Consider the following 17264-nt stretch of genomic DNA (forward strand, 5'->3'; position numbering starts at 1 on the left):
AAGTCTGTATGATTTATGATTGTCCTTTAGATGAGACCTGGTAGTGGTGGTGGTGGTGGTGGTGGTGGTGGTGGTGGTGGTAGTGGTGGTGGCTTGCATGGTCCATTACGGTGTTTATGGCGGAGTGGTTAGTAGCAGGTGTGGTTATAGTGGTGATGGTGGTGGTGGTGGTGGTGGTGGTGTGATAGTGTCATATATAACTGTCACGATAACTAATTGTTAGGATGTGGAATGTTGTAGTAGAAGTAGTAGTAGTAGTAGTAGCAGTAGTAGTAATAGTCGAGGTGGTAATAGTAGTAGTAGTAGTAATAATAGTTGTTGTTGTTGTTGTTGTTGTAGTGGAAGTAGTAGCAGTAGCAATAGCAGTAGTAATAGTAGTAATAGTAGTGGCAGTAGTAATAGTAATAGTAATAGTAGTAGTAGTAGTAGTAGTGATAGTCATGTCATCACCAATACTTCATGACATACAATAAAAACTCACATTACTCACGAAAAATGCGCTCAAAAAAAAAAAAAAATAAGAGAATCAATGAAAAAAAGCATAAAATTACATAATAACAATGATTACTTAATAGCAAACATTCAGTGCATCTCATTTCAACAACATGTAAAAGACGCAGAAATATATGAAAGCTTAAACACAGACGTAATAGTAGCAGTAGTAGTAGTAGTAGTAGTAGTAGTAGTAGTAGTAGTAGTAGTAGTGTGTTTTCTCCCTCCTTCTTTATCTTCTTTTCTTCCTTTCCTTCCTTCCTACGAGCCTTTGTGACTCCCTCCTTTGTTTCCTCCTCTCCTCCTTTCCTCCTTCCCCTCTTTCTACGTCTCCCTGTCTCTCTATCCCTTTCACATCTATATATATTCCCAGTCCTTTCCGCTCTCTCCTCCTCCTCCTCCTCCTCCTCCTCCTCTTAACACATACCTTCCTCTATCTTTCCCTCCCTCCCTTCCTTCCTTTCCTCACTCATGCCATACACATTCCCTCCCTTTCCGCTCTCCTCCTCCTCCTCCTCCTCCTCCTCCTCCTCCTCCTCCTCTTTCTACGCCTCCACGCTATTATCTATTATCTACATTGAAAAAGGAAGAGGAGGAAGAGGAAAAGAGTTCTTACGGTCACTTAGAGGGAAACAAAGAGAGGGAGGGAGGAGTGGAGAGAATGGAGGGAGGGGGGAGGAGGAAAGGAGGAAACCAAGTGAGGAAAGGAAGGAAGGCAGGAAGATGAAAGACGCAGGAAGGGAAATAAGGTAGTAAGAGAGAGAGAGAGAGAGAGAGAGAGAGAGAGAGAGAGAGAGAGAGAGAGAGAGATAAGGGGAAGAAAAATATGAAGGGAAGAATGAAAGAAGGAAAAGAAAACGCTTGGAAATGTTTCAGTCAGCAAAATAAATGAATGAAAAATGAGAGTTAAAAGGCAAGAAGGAATAAAATAGAAGAATTATAAATGAATAACTGGAAACAAGTCAAAAAAATTGCCTAAAGAGAAAAAAAAACTAAAAGTAGAGGAAAGAAATGTCAAGATTTTTAAAGCAAGAGAGAGAGAGAGAGAGAGAGAGAGAGAGAGAGAGAGAGAGAGAGAGAGAGAGAGAATAGTTGTCAGTATGTATTTTAGGAAACCAAAGACCGAAACGGAGAGAGAGAGAGAGAGAGAGAGAGAGAGAGAGAGAGTGCTTATAGGGTAGCCCACTTGACAGTCTAGACGTTTATATCAGTGGTGGTGGAGATTGGAGAGAGAGAGAGAGAGAGAGAGAGAGAGAGGGGCGAGGAGGGAGACAGAATCAATCTAGCCAGGCGCCAAAAAGCCTTTCCCTCCATCCCTCCATTCCTCACTAGATCTCTCTCTCTCTCTCTCTCTCTCTCTCTCTCTCTCTCTCTCTCTCTCTCTCTCTCTCTCTCTTCATTGTTGTTTTGAGAGTTTTTCCTCCTCCTCTTCCTCCTCCATCTCCTTCTCCTTCTCCTTCTCCTTCTCCTTCTCCTTCTCCTTCTCCTTCTCCTTGTTCTTCTCCTCCTCCTCCTCCTCCTCCTCCTCCTCCTCCTCCTCCTCCTCCTCCTCCTCCTCCTCCTCCTCCTCCTCCTCCTCCAAATCTTTCCTATTATTTGTACTTTATGCATTCTCGAAAATTTGAAAGTTCCGTTATTGCCTCTATTATTGAGTTATACCCCTGTCTCTCTCCATCTCGCCTCTCCCTCTCCCCTCTCCCCTCTCCCCTCTTATTCTCCCCTCTCACTCTTTTCACATACTTTATATCCCTTCCCACACTCCTTCCATACCTCCCTTCTTTATCTTCCTCTCCTTCATTTCCTTTCTTCCTTTCTTTTCTGTTCTCTTTTATTCCATACTTTCTTTATCTCTGTTTTCTTCTCTTTTTCCATTTTTCCTTCTTGTCTTTCTCCTTTATTCGTTTAAATTCATTGTCGCTTTTTCTTTTTATTCTCTATTTTGGTTGTCTCTTATCTTGTCTTCACCGTCCTCCTCCTCCTCCTCCTCCACCTCCCTGGATGATATAGTTTTTCAAAATATTAAATAGGTTTCCCCAAGTCCCTACAGTTTACAGTCGGTAGATGGAATACTGGAAAAAATTTAGACGTTTTTTGAGGTATTCTAGTTAGACGAGGCCAAACATTACTTCTTTAATCAGGTTGTTCATGTTGGGTATTCTTTTCTTTTGAGTTGTAGAAGTTGTTGAAGGGATGATGATTGTAAGGGTGCGGAGATTTAGTGCTTTGTCTGTACCTTATGGCTGGAATGTTCGTCTCTTGTCATAACAAAATCCAATTAGTTTTTGTGATTGTATTGATTGACTTTCTCTCTCTCTCTCTCTCTCTCTCTCTCTCTCTCTCTCTCTCTCTCTCTCTCTCTCTCTGGTGGCTCTGGTGGGTGGGGATGAGTCTTCAGCTTTATTATCGTATCTTTGAACAGCCTCTCAGTGACCAAAACACATATTATTATTATTATTATTATTATTATTATTATTATTATTATTATTATTATTATTATTATTATTATTATGACCAGTTTCCCCTATTCCATAAAAAAAACTTCACCCTTCATCCCTTCTATTGTGTTCTTTTGTGTTTGTTGAATTCTCCTCCCAATTCTTACTCTACTCCCTTTCTGTTTTTTTCTTTCCTTCATTCTTCCTTATTTCTTCCTTATTCTGTCCTATTTCTCATCGTTTCACCACCACATCCATCACCACTATCACCACTACCACCACAGCACACACGTTTACACACGTCCCAGATTTTTTGCTAACTCTCTTCATTTTTTGGGGAACTGGCAATCAAGTGGGCCTTTTTCTTTTTATCTTTTTGACCAGTTTCCCCTAATTCATATAAAAAAAAGGCTACATCTCTTCACCGTACCTTCACCCCTTCACCTCACCTTCCCTCCGTGTCACCTGCGCGTCGGACAGGTGTTATGGGGCAGGTGGCAGCGGTGTGAATGGGCTCAGCTCCCTCGGGACACGTCTCGTCTTGAGCTCTCACTTCATTGCGGATTATGATCAGAAGTTAATCTCTTCCTCCGAACACCCCTGAGGATTGCTTTCTCTTCCATGTCTTCTTCTTCGTCCTCCTCCTCTTCTTCTTCTTTTTTCTTCTTCCTCCTCCTCGTCTTCCTCTTCTTATACCTGTGTCTTTCTCTTCAATCTCTTGCTCCGTTTTTTTTTTCTTATTTCATTTCTCTCGATGTGGTGCAAATTTTTTCCTTGTTTTCTCTCTCTCTCTCTCTCTCTCTCTCTCTCTCTCTCTCTCTCTCTCTCTCTCTCTCTCTCTTGCTGTGTGTGTGTGTGTGTGTGTGTGTGTGTGTGTGTGTGTGTGTGTGTGTGTGTGTGTGTGTGTGTGTGTGGCTCATTAACCGGGACGAGCGTTGTTGTGGTCATTATCATTATTACTACGTTCATTAGGCGGGCAATTAGTGACCTAGTAATTAGTAAGAGAAACGCCGGCTTATTTTTGGAGCTTTTTTATAATTGTTGTTGTTTGTGGTAATAGTAGTAGTAGTAGTAGTAGTAGTAGTAGTAGTAGTAGTAGTAATAGTAGTTGTTGTTTGTGGTAGTTGTAGTAGTAGTAGTAGTAGTAGTTGTTGTTGTTGTTGTTGTTGTTGTTGTTGTTGTTGTTGTTGTCTTATAGGGGCAGAGAAAAAGGTGAAAGAGGAGAAAGAGGAGGAGTAATGAATGAGAATATATGAAATGTAAAAAATGAGGGAAGTTGCAAGAGGTCATCACACACACACACACACACACACACACACACACACACACACACACACACACACACACACACACACACCTATTAGCTGGAGTAATTAAAAGACAAACACTCCCTAAAATCTCTGCCCGTTCTCTTTAGTTTCCAAGCGTGACAAGGAAAGAGTGAAGAAGATTGCTCTCTCTCTCTCTCTCTCTCTCTCTCTCTCTCTCTCTCTCTGGACCCTAATCGCTCTAATAATAGTGATAATTTTAATATTTATACTAATTCTCTCTTGTTTTCTCTCTACAGGAGGAGACTGACATTAGCCTGGCGCAGAAGGTCCTTATTGGTAAGTAGTAGTAGTAGTAGTAGTAGTAGTAGTAGTAGTAGTAGTAGTAGTAGTAGTAGTAGGAGTAGTAGTGGCTTTCAATAATCACACACTATTTCACAACCACTGTTTTTTTCCATTACAAGTTTCTCTTTCCCAGGAATATAAACAGAATTATGATAAGTTAAGTAGTAGTAGTAGTAGTAGTTGTTGTTGTTGTTGTTGTAGCAGCAGCAGCAGGAGTAGAAGCAGTAGCTGTTGTTATTATTACCATTTTGTTTACTGCAGTGGAGAAGGAAGAGGAGGAGGAGTAGGAGGAGGAGGAGGAGGAGGAAGATGGACAGATGTATACAAAAGATATTCTCAGACTCTTAATTAGTGGTCACAGTGGCTAAATTAGTAATAAAATCTTCTTATCCACGTACTCTCCTCCCCCTTTGTCTGCCGTTTCCATATCACCTTCATTAATCTTTTTTTTCTTACATTTCCTATCTTTATTTATTTTTTTCTTCTTCTCTTCCTCTTGTTTTCTTGTTCTGGTTTTCTTTTATTTTTTCTGCTTCTTTATCATTATCATTTTCTTTTCTTCTTTTTTCTTTTCTTCTTTTCTTTTCTTCTTTTTTTTAGCTAACTCTTTTAATTTACCTAGTAGTAGTAGTAGTAGTAGTAGTAGTAGTAGTAGTAGTAGTAGTAGTTAATCACTCTACCACCACCACCACCACCTTCAACACCACACCAACCTTCCTGAAACACAATTACCAGAGAGAGAGAGAGAGAGAGAGAGTACTGTGTTTGTCTCGTTAATAGCACTATTCACCTTGGCGTCTGATACTCACTCTTCCTCTCACCTCTCACTCTCTCCCTCTTACTCTCTCTCACTCTCTCTCTCTCTCTCCCTTTTTCTCTAACAGCCAGAGTTCCTGTTAGCCGCGGGGGGTCGATGTATGAAGAGAGAAGAGAGAGGGAGAGGGAGAGCCGGGTGAGAGAGGGAGGGAGAGGTAAGGGGGGGGTAACCGCTTCTCTTTGAGCCTACCTGCCTCTCTAAATTACCTCCAGAGCACCGTAATTGGTCTTACCTGTCTCATCCCACCTGCCTCCCCTACCTCTCTCTCTCTCTCTCTCTCTCTCTCTCTCTCTCTCTCTCTCTCTCTCTCTCTCTCTCTCTCTCTCTCTCTCTCTCTCTCTCTCTCTCTCTCTCTCTCTCTCTCTCTCTCTCTCTCTCTCTTTTCTCATTGACTTGTCCCAAATCCTTGAGAGAGAGAGAGAGAGAGAGAGAGAGAGAGAGAGAGAGAGAGAGAGAGAGAGAGATCTACGTAAATTTGATTAGGCAAAGTGAAATGAAGAAATTATATTCTCTCTCTCTCTCTCTCTCTCTCTCTCTCTCTCTCTCTCTCTCTCTCTCTCTCTCTCTCTCTCTCTCTCTCAATTTCAATTACACACGTGAATTGAAATTTGTTCCATTACTTTTCATTATAATTCGATCACTAAACATTGATTAAGATGGCTGACTTATCTGCTACGAGAGAGAGAGAGAGAGAGAGAGAGAGAGAGAGAGAGAAAATAAACAAGTATAATTTAAAGCAAGTCATTTCGAACCCACAAGGCTACACCTCTTCCTCCTTCTCCTTCTCTTCTTGATATTCTTCCTCTGTCATGACCTTCTCCTCCTCCTCTTCTATGACCTTCTCTTCCTCATCTATGACCTTCTCGTCCTCTTTTCTATCCTCCGCGACCTTCCTACTCCTCCTGCTCCTTCTCATCATCATTCTCATCTTCCTGTCCTCGTCCTCTCCTTGTTACTCCCACACTTTCTTCCTTCTTTTCATTTCCTCATTATATCCCTTGCTTCATTTTCTTTTACTGCACCAATCTTTTCATCCTCCTTTGAATTCTGTGAGTCTCCTAAACGATTGCCTGAATGTGAGAGTGAGCTGGACTAGGATTGCCACTCACCACTCACCACTCACCACTCACCACTCACTCAGTCCACCTCTCCCAGTCACGCTTGCCTCGCTGTATTGGTCGTGAGGTAAAGATCATCCCAGGCCCCAGCGAAGCCTTTGCTATGACTCTCTTTAAGCCTCGAGAACCAAATCTACTGCAAATTTAGGCTATGATTTTGAAAGGTGCCGCTGACGGTCAATGAGTGAGGGAGTAATAAAAAAGGTCTCAGTGCTTGGTGTTTTGTTGGCGATCATTGGTGCCCACGCCTGCTCCAGTGAGGTGAGTGCCGCCCTGCCAAAAGCTGTTCGCGTGTTGACTCCCACTGCCAGACCCTTCCTTTTCCATTATCACTCACGAATTTTAGACTTAACTCCTTCAATACCGAGACAAATTTTTTACCTTGAGCATTTTATTTGCATTAGAAGGGTCTTTGGAGTTCAGAAGATTAATAGCCAGAGTCCTCACTATTTTAATCCGTAACATGAGTTTTTGAAGCTGTATTAAGTTACCAGATAGTACGTACCAGAATGAATATGGAAACGCGTCATGGTACTGAAGGGGTTAATTTTCTACTGGACCCTCTTGAACAGTTTCGTGAATTGTATAGAAAAGACAAAACTATGACTTCTATTTTTCCTGTGTCCCTCCAAAAATATCACTAAATATTAACTAAAGGAGGTCATAGCAGTGGCGGGAGCGTCTGGATAGAGATCAGTGGGTCCAGTATACAGTCGGCGCATCATCAGCCGTGTATTCTTCCCGCGGGGTAGTCGATAAGTAGGTACCTGGGGAAGCGTTGCCTGGGAAGGTGAACTGTGGACATGTCCCAGTGTCCCTGTGTCTCGGCTGAGGGGCGTCAACAACCATGCAGAGACCAGTGACACGGAGCGCTGAGGACACACGCATCGATAACAGTTTACCTCCCTTTTATTAAACTTAGCTTCCTCTTTGTCGGCTTTCATAAAGAGAAATATCGCGAGGCAGCCTAATGCATTAATGGAAGGGAAGAACAATGCCTGTGAGAATGAAAGAGGAGAAGTGATGATACCTAATGAGCAATTTAGAGACGATGAGTGGAGGCGGAGCATGAGGTAAATAATGGTGACTGCAGCTGGTGGAGGTAAAAGGAGAGAAGGTTGAGATAGAAACATGATGTGGGTTATACAGAAAGAAGCGTTACTGAGAGACTAATTATGTGATTACAGGGAGTGTCTGCTCAACTGCCCACCACTGTTATAATTTAGTTCAAGTCAGACCCACTAATTTTGCCGGCTGGGGACACACCAATGAGTTAACACTGCCGCTGACTGACGCTCCCACCCTCTCATTAGGCTGCGTGTTCTGCCTTGTTTAAAAACGAGCACCAAAATTACTTTATTCCTAGCAAAGCCGTTATATAATTGAGAGTTATCAAACTACTTTCATTTTCACAATCCGGCACCTTGTAATTAAGGACTCTGGTGGAAATACATCGCTAGTTTGCCACACGCTTTAAAACTAGACGGCAGCAAGTGAACCAATCAGCAGTGGAGAGCTTCAGTTAGCTGCAGTGTCACCGTGTCCGCGTGGCTGGATTACAATATTACCGTTGCAGAGTTTATTAAGCTGAGGTCCGTATTCAGAAACGCTTTGCTCTCTCACCACGATTATTTTTAAGAGCCAAAGAGACGACTAGCGGGGTTATCAAGAGTGTTTTTCCAGTTAATGTTGTAGAAATCTTATCACTCTGCCTCCAAAGCCGTAAAAAAAAATTAAAAAACTCGTGTAAATTTAAATAAAGCCTTTTGAAATAGTGGAAGTGAAGAACAGAAGTCTTTGAGGATACGAACCAGAGTATAGCAATCTACGTGTGCAGGAACAGGACGTAACAAACCATTCCCCTTTACATTTCACTCACCCACACCCGAGGCCGCCTTTCCTAACAGCACACACCATCAAATCTTCTTACTTCACCCTTTCAATGCTATGACGCATTTTCACATTTATTCCGCTTACTATTTGGCGATTTTAAACATCTTCAGACTCATATGTTAGGATTAAAATAGTGAAGACTGTGGCCATTAACCATCCGACCTCCATAGACACTTTTTAATATCAATAAAATCGTCTAGTCACACCCAAACTCAAGGTAAAAACGCGTCGCAGTACTGAAGGGGTTAAATAGAAGACCCGCACTCACTCACACCACTTACCTGCATCTCCCTCTCTTCCAGGTATCGTTCTCTCGTTCGTCATCTTCCTCTCCATCTTCGGCAACGTGCTGGTGTGTCTCGCCGTGTACACAGACAGGAACCTTCGCAAGATCGGCAACCTGTTCGTAGTGTCCCTGGCCATCGCTGATCTGTTCGTGGCCTGCGTGGTGATGACCTTCGCCCTCGTCAACGACCTGCTGGGATACTGGCCGTTTGGGAGCGAATACTGTGACATCTGGATCGCCTTTGACGTGATGTGCTCCACTGCTTCCATCGTGAACCTGTGCGCCATCAGCCTGGACCGGTACATCCACATCAAGGTGAGAGAGAGAGAGAGAGAGAGAGAGAGAGAGTGTGTGTGTGTGTGTGTGTGTGTGTGTGTGTGTGTGTGTGTGTGTGTGTGTGTGTGTGTGTGTTAGGCCACTAAAATTAACCTGTTGGATGGATAGATAGATAAATAGAAAGATGGGTAGATAGAAAAATCCAGAATTAGAGAAAGATTCATTGATGCAGGCAGAGAGAGAGAGAGAGAGAGAGAGAGAGATGTGCACCAAAATATGACCGTCATTTGTTACGCACATGTGTGTATGCATAGAAAGTTGACACGGTAATTTGTGTGTGTGTGTGTGTGTGTGTGTGTGTGTGTGTGTGTGTGTGTGTGTGTGTGTGTGTGTGTGTGTGTGTGTGTGTGTGTGTGTGTGTTTTCCCTCACTTTGTTTTAAGTTAGCAATGAGATAAAGAATAAAAAAATGTGCATAATGAATAATACACGAAAAAAAAAAAGAAAGGAAAATGCACTAAAAAATATGAGAAAGTTCATTATTTGTGATGAGTTTGACGATAATGAAGAAAAATGAAATATATAAAGAAAAACATGAAATAAAAGAGACAAAGCAAAATTAAACGAAAATTCTATAAGGAAATCGTCATAAATTATTCTTTCTTTTCTTTCCTTTTTTTCTTCCTTCTCTCCCTCATCCTCACTTTTTTCCTCCTTTTTCTTATTTTCTTCCATCCAATCATCTTTTTTCCTTGTTGCTTTCCCCGATCTATCTTTTTTCTCTTTCTCCCTCTCCCACTTTCTACCCTTCCTCTTTTCTTTCCTCCCTCCATTTCTCTCTCCTACTCTTTCTTCACTATTTTCTTCCTTTCTGTCATACTCTCCTTCTTTTCCTCCCTCCATTTCTCTTTTCCTAATCTTTCTTCACTATTTTCTTGCTTTTTCCTGCATCTTTATCTTCTCTCCCGCTATTTCTGGCGTTATCATTTTCTCTCTTTGTGTCTCCTTTCTCATTTTCTCTCTTTCCTTCTATCTGCAATTTTTCTCTCATTACCTTCCTCTCCTTCTCCGTTTCCTTTCCTTTCTTCATGTTTCTCCCTCTTCTCTTACTTCTTTTTCTTTATTCCTCTGTGTTATCTCTCTTTCGCTATCTATCTCTCTATTTATTTATCTATCTGTTGAATTATCCATGTATTTATTTTTCTATTTATTTATATACTTATCCTTCTATTTCAATTACCCTCCATTTTTTTACTTACCTATCTCTCTCTCTCTCTCTCTACAGGACCCGTTGCGGTATGGACGGTGGATGACGAAAAGGATTGTAACCCTTAGCATCGCCGGGATATGGGTTCTAAGCGCCCTTGTGTCCTTCTTGCCCATCAGTCTCAAACTCCACAAGCCACACGCAGCAAGGGATAAGGTGCAGGTGAGGAGGAAGAAGAGAAGGAGGAGCAGGAGGAGGAGGAGGAGGAATACAAAAGAATACAAAGGAAAGCCAAACAGCAACACACCCCTTGGTCCTTTCGAGGTTGTTTGGTAACTACTAACTAGCTACAGAGAAGGGAGGAGGAGGAGGAGGAGGAGGAGGAGAGAGTTAAGTTATGCTACTGATGGTATAGTTGTTACCTTGAGTCAGTGCCCGAGGTCAAGTGATGGTGAGTAAGAATAAGAGGAAGAGAATTTAGTAGTGAGAGTAAGAGGAGGAGGAGGAGGTTAAGATATGCTGAGTGACAGGATTAGAAGAAGTAGTTTAAGTGATGCTGAGTAACACTAGGACGAAGTTAAGTTACGCTGAGTTTCGAAGAGAAGGCTGTTTCGCTGAGTATAAGTAGAAGGTTTAGTCACGCTACGGAACACGAGATAGAGTTACGAAGAATGACAACAGATAAGTATAATGAAGGTTGACAAGTGTAATGGTTCTTGTTCGTCCTTCCTCTGTGTTGTAACTTACTGAATAGATAATTAGTGAGGTGAAGGTACACAGGGGAATGGATGAAAGGGGTGTAGAAAGAGAGTAATACAAGGAAATGTAAATGAAAAAGCGGGAGGACGCATGAATAAAAAAAAAGGGAGAGAGTGAAATGGAAGGAGAGAGGAAATGGAAAAGATGGAATTGAATTACTAATGAGGAAAAGGGGGAAATGATTGAAATGGAATAGAGATAAGGGAATTAAAAGGATTAGAGGAAGATGGAATGACGGTGAAAAAAGGGAGAGGAAAAAATGGAAAGAAAGAAGGAAGGAATATAGAGAAATAATAGATTGAGGATGAAGGAAATTAATTTAGATATGATAAAAAAAATGGAAGAAATTTATGGAAAGTGAGAAATGAAGGGAAGGGAGGGATGAAGGAAAAAAAAGGAAGGAAAGAAAATGATAAATGGAGAAAGGAGATAGAAAGAGAAGGAAGGAAGGAAGAATGTAAGGAGAGGGTTGAAAAGGAACTGAAGAAAGAAAGATAAGAGAAAGGAAGGGAAAGAAGAAGGAAGCAAGAGAGAGAGAGAGAGAGAGAGAGAGTAATTAGCCTTCAAGATCAAGAGTGTGTTTAAAGTAATTGACCTGCAAACATCTCAAGGTTACTTAGGATAAATAAACAAAGGTAAACAAACGTTGAATATTCGCAGGCAGAAATGAATAAAGAAATAAAAAGAAAGCCAAACAAATAAGCAGATGGATTTATTTATTATCTTTGTCTTCTTTTCCTCCTCTGTCTCTCTCCTTTATTTATTGTATCTCTTTTTCCCTTTGTTATTCCTTTTTATCTTCTATTTCTTTTATTTTTACTTTTTTCTTCTTTTCCCCTTCCACCTCCTCCATTTTCTTTTACTCCACTATTGCAGGATAAGTTTTCTTTGTCCAAGTAACAAAACAAAACAAACCAGCGCCACCTCTCAACAGTTTCACGCTCACACACTTCCATCTAATTAATCTCCACTCCCTCATCACATCCTTTATCACGAGCTTCCAATGAATCGCGAGATGTAACAATAGCTACAACAGCATTAATGGGACGTGATTAATTGTTGACTCAGGACTTCAAACCCGTGCAATTTAAAATACGTGTTATCATTGTTTTGTGGAGGTGCCAAGGGGGAGACCAGGAGTGTGTAGGAGGGTGAAGGTTGCAGAGGAAGATCGGAAGAGAAGGTTTTTATAGTTTTTATGGGAGTAGTGAAGATTGATATGGTTAGGTTTGGGTGAAAGCTGTTTTATTGTGTGTGTGTGTGTGTGTGTGTGTTGTGTGTGTGTGTGTGTGTGTGTTTATTTGTTTTGAAAGGATTATATACATTTCTTTATTTAATCTTACGAAATGTTCTTCTTCTCCTTTTACTTTTCAGAACAGCCTAAAGGAATATCTCTGCATTATCTTTATACTATCTCTGACACTATCACCTCTACGCATATCCTATCCTTACCAGTACTCTTCCCGGCAGCAGCAAGAGCAGGGCGGGGCGGGCGGAGACGCGGGCCAGCTGCAATGTGCTCTAGAGCTGAGCAAGATTTACGCTGTGGTGTCGTCTTGCATCAGCTTCTTTCTCCCCTGTTGCGTCATGCTCGCCATCTACTCCCGCCTCTACCTTTACGCCAAGAGACATGTGGAGTCCATCAAGGTGAGTGAGTGGATGGTGAGTTGGTAGTGGTTTAGTGGGTGAGTGGATAGTAGTGGGTAGGTGAGTGTGTGGGTAGTGGTTGGTTGGTGAATTGGTGGTGGATGTTACGTGGGTGGGTTGGTAAGTGGGTAGTGGTAGGTGGGTGAGTGAGTAGTAGTGGCTGGGTGGGTGGTGGATGGCTGGTGGAGGGTTAGTGGTGAGTGATAAGGTGAGTGGGTGGGTGACTGGTGGGTGAATGGATAGTAGTTGGATAGTGGGTGGGTGAGTGGGTAGTGTTTCACCAGGCGCCAATCAGATAACACTGGCAGTAAACACCTTTATTGGGTCCAACCTGTAACCATAGTAAGTCTGAGACAACTAATACCGAGAATCAATTTTATAATGCACATTCCTGTCGACTGCTACTACACCATTAAATACTAAAGAAATACATTATTATAACTTACACAGTGCCTCCCTTCCTAGCGTCCTGGTTACTGCTATGTTACAACACCTCGGATCTCACACGTTAAGTACCCAAAGCACCATCCAACTGTAACACAATATCGGAGTCAACGACTGCGGCCTACATAATTATTACAAATATCACCTCTATCGTGATGTCAACAAGTAATTACCTATACAATGAATACCAATCACCTGAACTCACATGAAGACATGAAGACATCTGTCTACTGGCAGGGTACATTCGTCACAATCCTTCACACCACTCGATCAACTCGCGTCTACTTGTGCACAAGCAGGGGCAGAAGCACAACCCAGCTGTAACGCAACGTCGGCCTCAAACACCTCCTAATTATGTGTTACAAAGTCACTTTCCTCACTATATGTGAACAAGTAATTACACAATAAAGAACTAAATAGATAACAATAGTACAAAATTCAACAACACAAACTCACCTAACGACAGGATACTTCCGACACAATCACGTAACACCCCCAGCCAACGCAATCCGTCGACTAATCACACCCCTCACCGACTAGGAACTGCGTGAGCACCTGCCACGTAGCGTCCCTGCCACCTCATCACCCACAACCATGAAACGCTCACTTAATTAACAAAACATAAATAACCCTAGAAATACATTGTATGCCTTAATTTAATTCTTACAACACGTAATATAATATACATGACTACATACAAAAGTAATTGACACAATATTTCTCAATAGGTTTATAATTCCCCATCTAAGAAAACCTTTCCATGTAGGGATACTGAGTTATTCTCAGTACAGGTAGGTGGGCAATGGTGAGTGGGCGGCTGGTGGGTAAGTGGATAGTGGTGGGTGAGTGAGTGGGTAATGGTGGGTGGATGTGTGGATAAATAAATTCGTTGATTTGCGACTGGTGGATAAACAGAGTGAATACTTTGATAGATGGATAGGTGAATGAAAAGAATGACTTATTGATGAACAAGAGGATAAATGAATAGGCAAGTTAACTGAATGAGCGATGAATGAATAGATAAAATACATAACTCCATTACCACCTGATGAATTGATGAATAGATAGAGAAAATGACAAAGAAAAAAAAGGAATAAATAAGAGAACAAAGACAACACAAAAATAAAGAGAATTATGGATTAAGAGAATAAAGACAGGGAAGAGGGAACGAACGAAGGAATAAAGGATAGAGCGAAAGAAGGGAAGGAAGAAGGTAGGAAAGGAGGAAAATATCTCACTTAACACACGGAAGAGGGGAAGGAAATAGATAAATGGAAAACAGAGCACGCAGAAGATGGAAATGGACACAAAAGAGAAAGAGAGGATTAGAGAAAGAGATAGAAAGAGAAAAGCAAGAAGAGGGAAGGTACTCAATTATAAGCGAGTTAGCGAAGAGGAGAGAGAGAGAGAGAGAGAGAGAGAGAGAGCACCTTTGATCATGTGTTATATCACTTTACAAATCATTTACTTCCGAATATAACTAAAAAGAAAAAAAATCAATTAATAAAACTCAAGGATCATTAATACGGGGAATATATAAAGAAAATAAAGAAAATGAAAGAGAGAGAGAAAATTAACCTAACTTTCATCCATTTTCTTTCTAAACACCAACGTGGATATTAAGAAAAGAAGGAAAAAAAAGAGGAAATTTAATCTATGGAGGAAAACACATTTCTTGAACTTATACAGGGAGTGGATGTGATTGGCTGGAGGGAAACGTAAGCTGTTCTCTGATTGGCCAATACTCCAGCCCCTTTGCTGCTAATTGGCTCAATACTGGAAAGGAAGGTTTTTTTTTTATATATTTTTTCTCATGCATTACACACACACACTCTCTTTCTCTCTCTCTCTCTCTCTCTCTCTCTCTCTCTCTCTCTCTCTCTCAGGTTAACGTGGAGAGGCTTAGTGGGAGCAAAGGGCGACTAGAGTGCAGTGTGAGCGAGGGATTAGAGAGAGAGAGAGAGAGAGAGAGAGAGAGAGAGAGAGAGAGATTTCTATTTTTATTTTTATTTTTTTATTTTATTTCTACTACTACTACTACTACTACTACTACTACTACTACTACTACTACTACAATGTACATAAGGTAGCACATAATATTATCGCGAGATTGAAGAATTGAGTCAATAATTAAAATCTGTTTGATCTTGTTTGTTCTGTTTATTGGGTTCAGAGGCAGCAATTACTGGAAGAGGAGGAGGAGGAGGAGGAGGAGGAGGAGGAGGAGGAGGAAGAAGAAGAAGAAGAAGAAAAAAGAAGACGGGAACACTGAAGAAATATGAAGATAATGAGAGTTATGAAAACTTTATCTTCAACTGATTGTTAGAGAGAGAGAGAGAGAGAGAGAGAGAGAATCTGGTTGTTGTTTCGACTAAATCTCTCTCTCTCTCTCTCTCTCTCTCTCTCTCTCTCTCTCTCTCTCTCTCTCTCTGCCAAGTAGTTCTAGAAAATGTTTAATATTGTGTGTTTCCAGGATCAAGTAGATTGCTGCGGGCACAGAGAGAGAGAGAGAGAGAGAGAGAGAGAGAGAGAGAGAGAGAGAGAGAGAGAGGACTAATTTTCCCACCTCCAAAACCACCACCTCCACCACCACCACCACCACCTCACACATCCCCCAACACACAGAACAGTAACCCTCTCAAATATTCACCCTCCTTTCCCGTTTCTCCTCTTCAAGGCCCTCGTGCGTCCGGTCACCCTGGGGTCGCTGGAGGGGGACACGAGCCGCCCCGGAAGGTAGCAGCGCCCTGTCACGTGTCGGAATCCAAGGCGGCGACCACTGTTGGGATTATCGTAGGAACATTTCTGACTTGTTGGGTTCCTTTCTTCTGCGTCAACATTGCTGCCGCCTTCTGCCATGAGTGTATCCCGGAGGTGGTGTTCAAGGTGTGTGTGTGTGTGTGTATGTGTGTGTGTGTGTGTGTGTGTGTGTGTGTGTGTGTCCATTTTCTTACTTTGAATATTTTTTCTTTACACACACACACACACACACACACACACACATTTTTACTCTTTCGTTATGTAGCACTCGTCCTCCTCCTTCTCCTCCTTCTCCTCCTCATCCTCTTCTTCCTCTTCCTCTTCCTAATCATCCTCCTCCTCTTTTTCCTCCTCTTCCTAATCTCTTCCCTTCACTTTCCATAACTTTTTCTTCCTTTCCCCTTATCTCTTTCCTTTTTCCTCTCTCTCAACTAATTCCCTGTTTTCCTTGCTTCCTCTAGGCTTCTCTCTCCTTTTTTCCTCCCTCCTTCCTTTCTCTTCTTCCCTCTTTCTTGCCCTCATTCTCTCCCCTTCTCTCTTTTTCACGCAGTTACCTGGCTTTGATACAACCTTCGTATCACCTTTCCCGCCACATATTCACCTCACCTTCTCTTCCTTTCTCTTCCTTTCTCTTCCATATTTTCACGTTTAATAATATTTCTCACCTCCTTCCGTTCCTTGCCTTTCTTTTTTGTTTCCTTCTCTTTCTCTTTCTCTTCGTATCATCTTTCCCGCCACATATTCCCTCACTTTTTCTTCGTGTCTCTTCCTTCTCTTCCTTGTATTCCATATTCTCATGTTTTTTTTTGTCTTTATATCCTCTTACCCTTTTCTTTCCTTCTCTCATATCCTATTTTTTTTTTATTAATTACCTTATATTCCTTCTATCTTTCTTTTTTTCTTACCTTTTCTCTCTTGCTCTATTTATTTCTCTTGTCTCGCTCTTTTTTTTCCTCTGTTCTTTGTATTTCTCTTTCTCTCACTTTTTTTCTTTTCACTTTTTATTTGTCGTTTCCTGAAATGTCTTTGTTGATTCTTCTTTTAGTTCTTCTTTTATATTTCTTTTTTTTTCCTTCCTATTCTTCTTCCTTTCAGCTTTTTACCTTCCGTCTCTCCCAATTAGTCTTTTGTATTTCTCTTCCTCCATTAGTTTCCCTTCTTTCTCCATCAGTTTTCCTTCTTTCTCCATTTTTTCCCTTCTTCCTCCATTTTTTCCTTTCTTTCTCCATTCCTTCCCTTCTTCCTCCATCTTTTTCCTTTCTTCCTCCATTTTTTCCCTTCTTCCTTCATTTATCCTTTCTTCCTCCATTTTTCCTTTCTTCCTCCATTTTTCCTTTCTTCCTCCGTTTTTTCCCTTCTTCCTTTACTTTTTTTCCCCAGTGTCTGCATTTCCCTGTAGTACCTTTTCCTCTCATCTTTTTATCTCCCTTCTTTTACCTTCCTTCTTTTTCCTCATCCGTGTATTTCTTTCCCACCTGTTTACCTTTCCTCTGACTCTCTCTTCACTAACGCCTACTT

General features: G+C 41.4%; 1 protein-coding gene across 1 annotated transcript in view; it reads left to right on the forward strand.

Moving 5' to 3' along the window:
- The window catches only part of LOC123503230 (dopamine receptor 1-like), a 228307-nt gene that overhangs the window by 205973 nt on the left and 5070 nt on the right, over positions 1-17264 (forward strand). Inside the window, 6 exon segments of the mRNA XM_045252794.1 lie at positions 4495-4534; positions 8671-8969; positions 10215-10358; positions 12366-12542; positions 15664-15715; positions 15718-15872. Of these exon segments, the coding sequence (XP_045108729.1) occupies positions 4495-4534; positions 8671-8969; positions 10215-10358; positions 12366-12542; positions 15664-15715; positions 15718-15872 (867 nt within the window).

Source organism: Portunus trituberculatus, chromosome 13 (assembly GCF_017591435.1).
Source record: "Portunus trituberculatus isolate SZX2019 chromosome 13, ASM1759143v1, whole genome shotgun sequence".
Lineage (NCBI taxonomy): Eukaryota > Metazoa > Arthropoda > Malacostraca > Decapoda > Portunidae > Portunus > Portunus trituberculatus.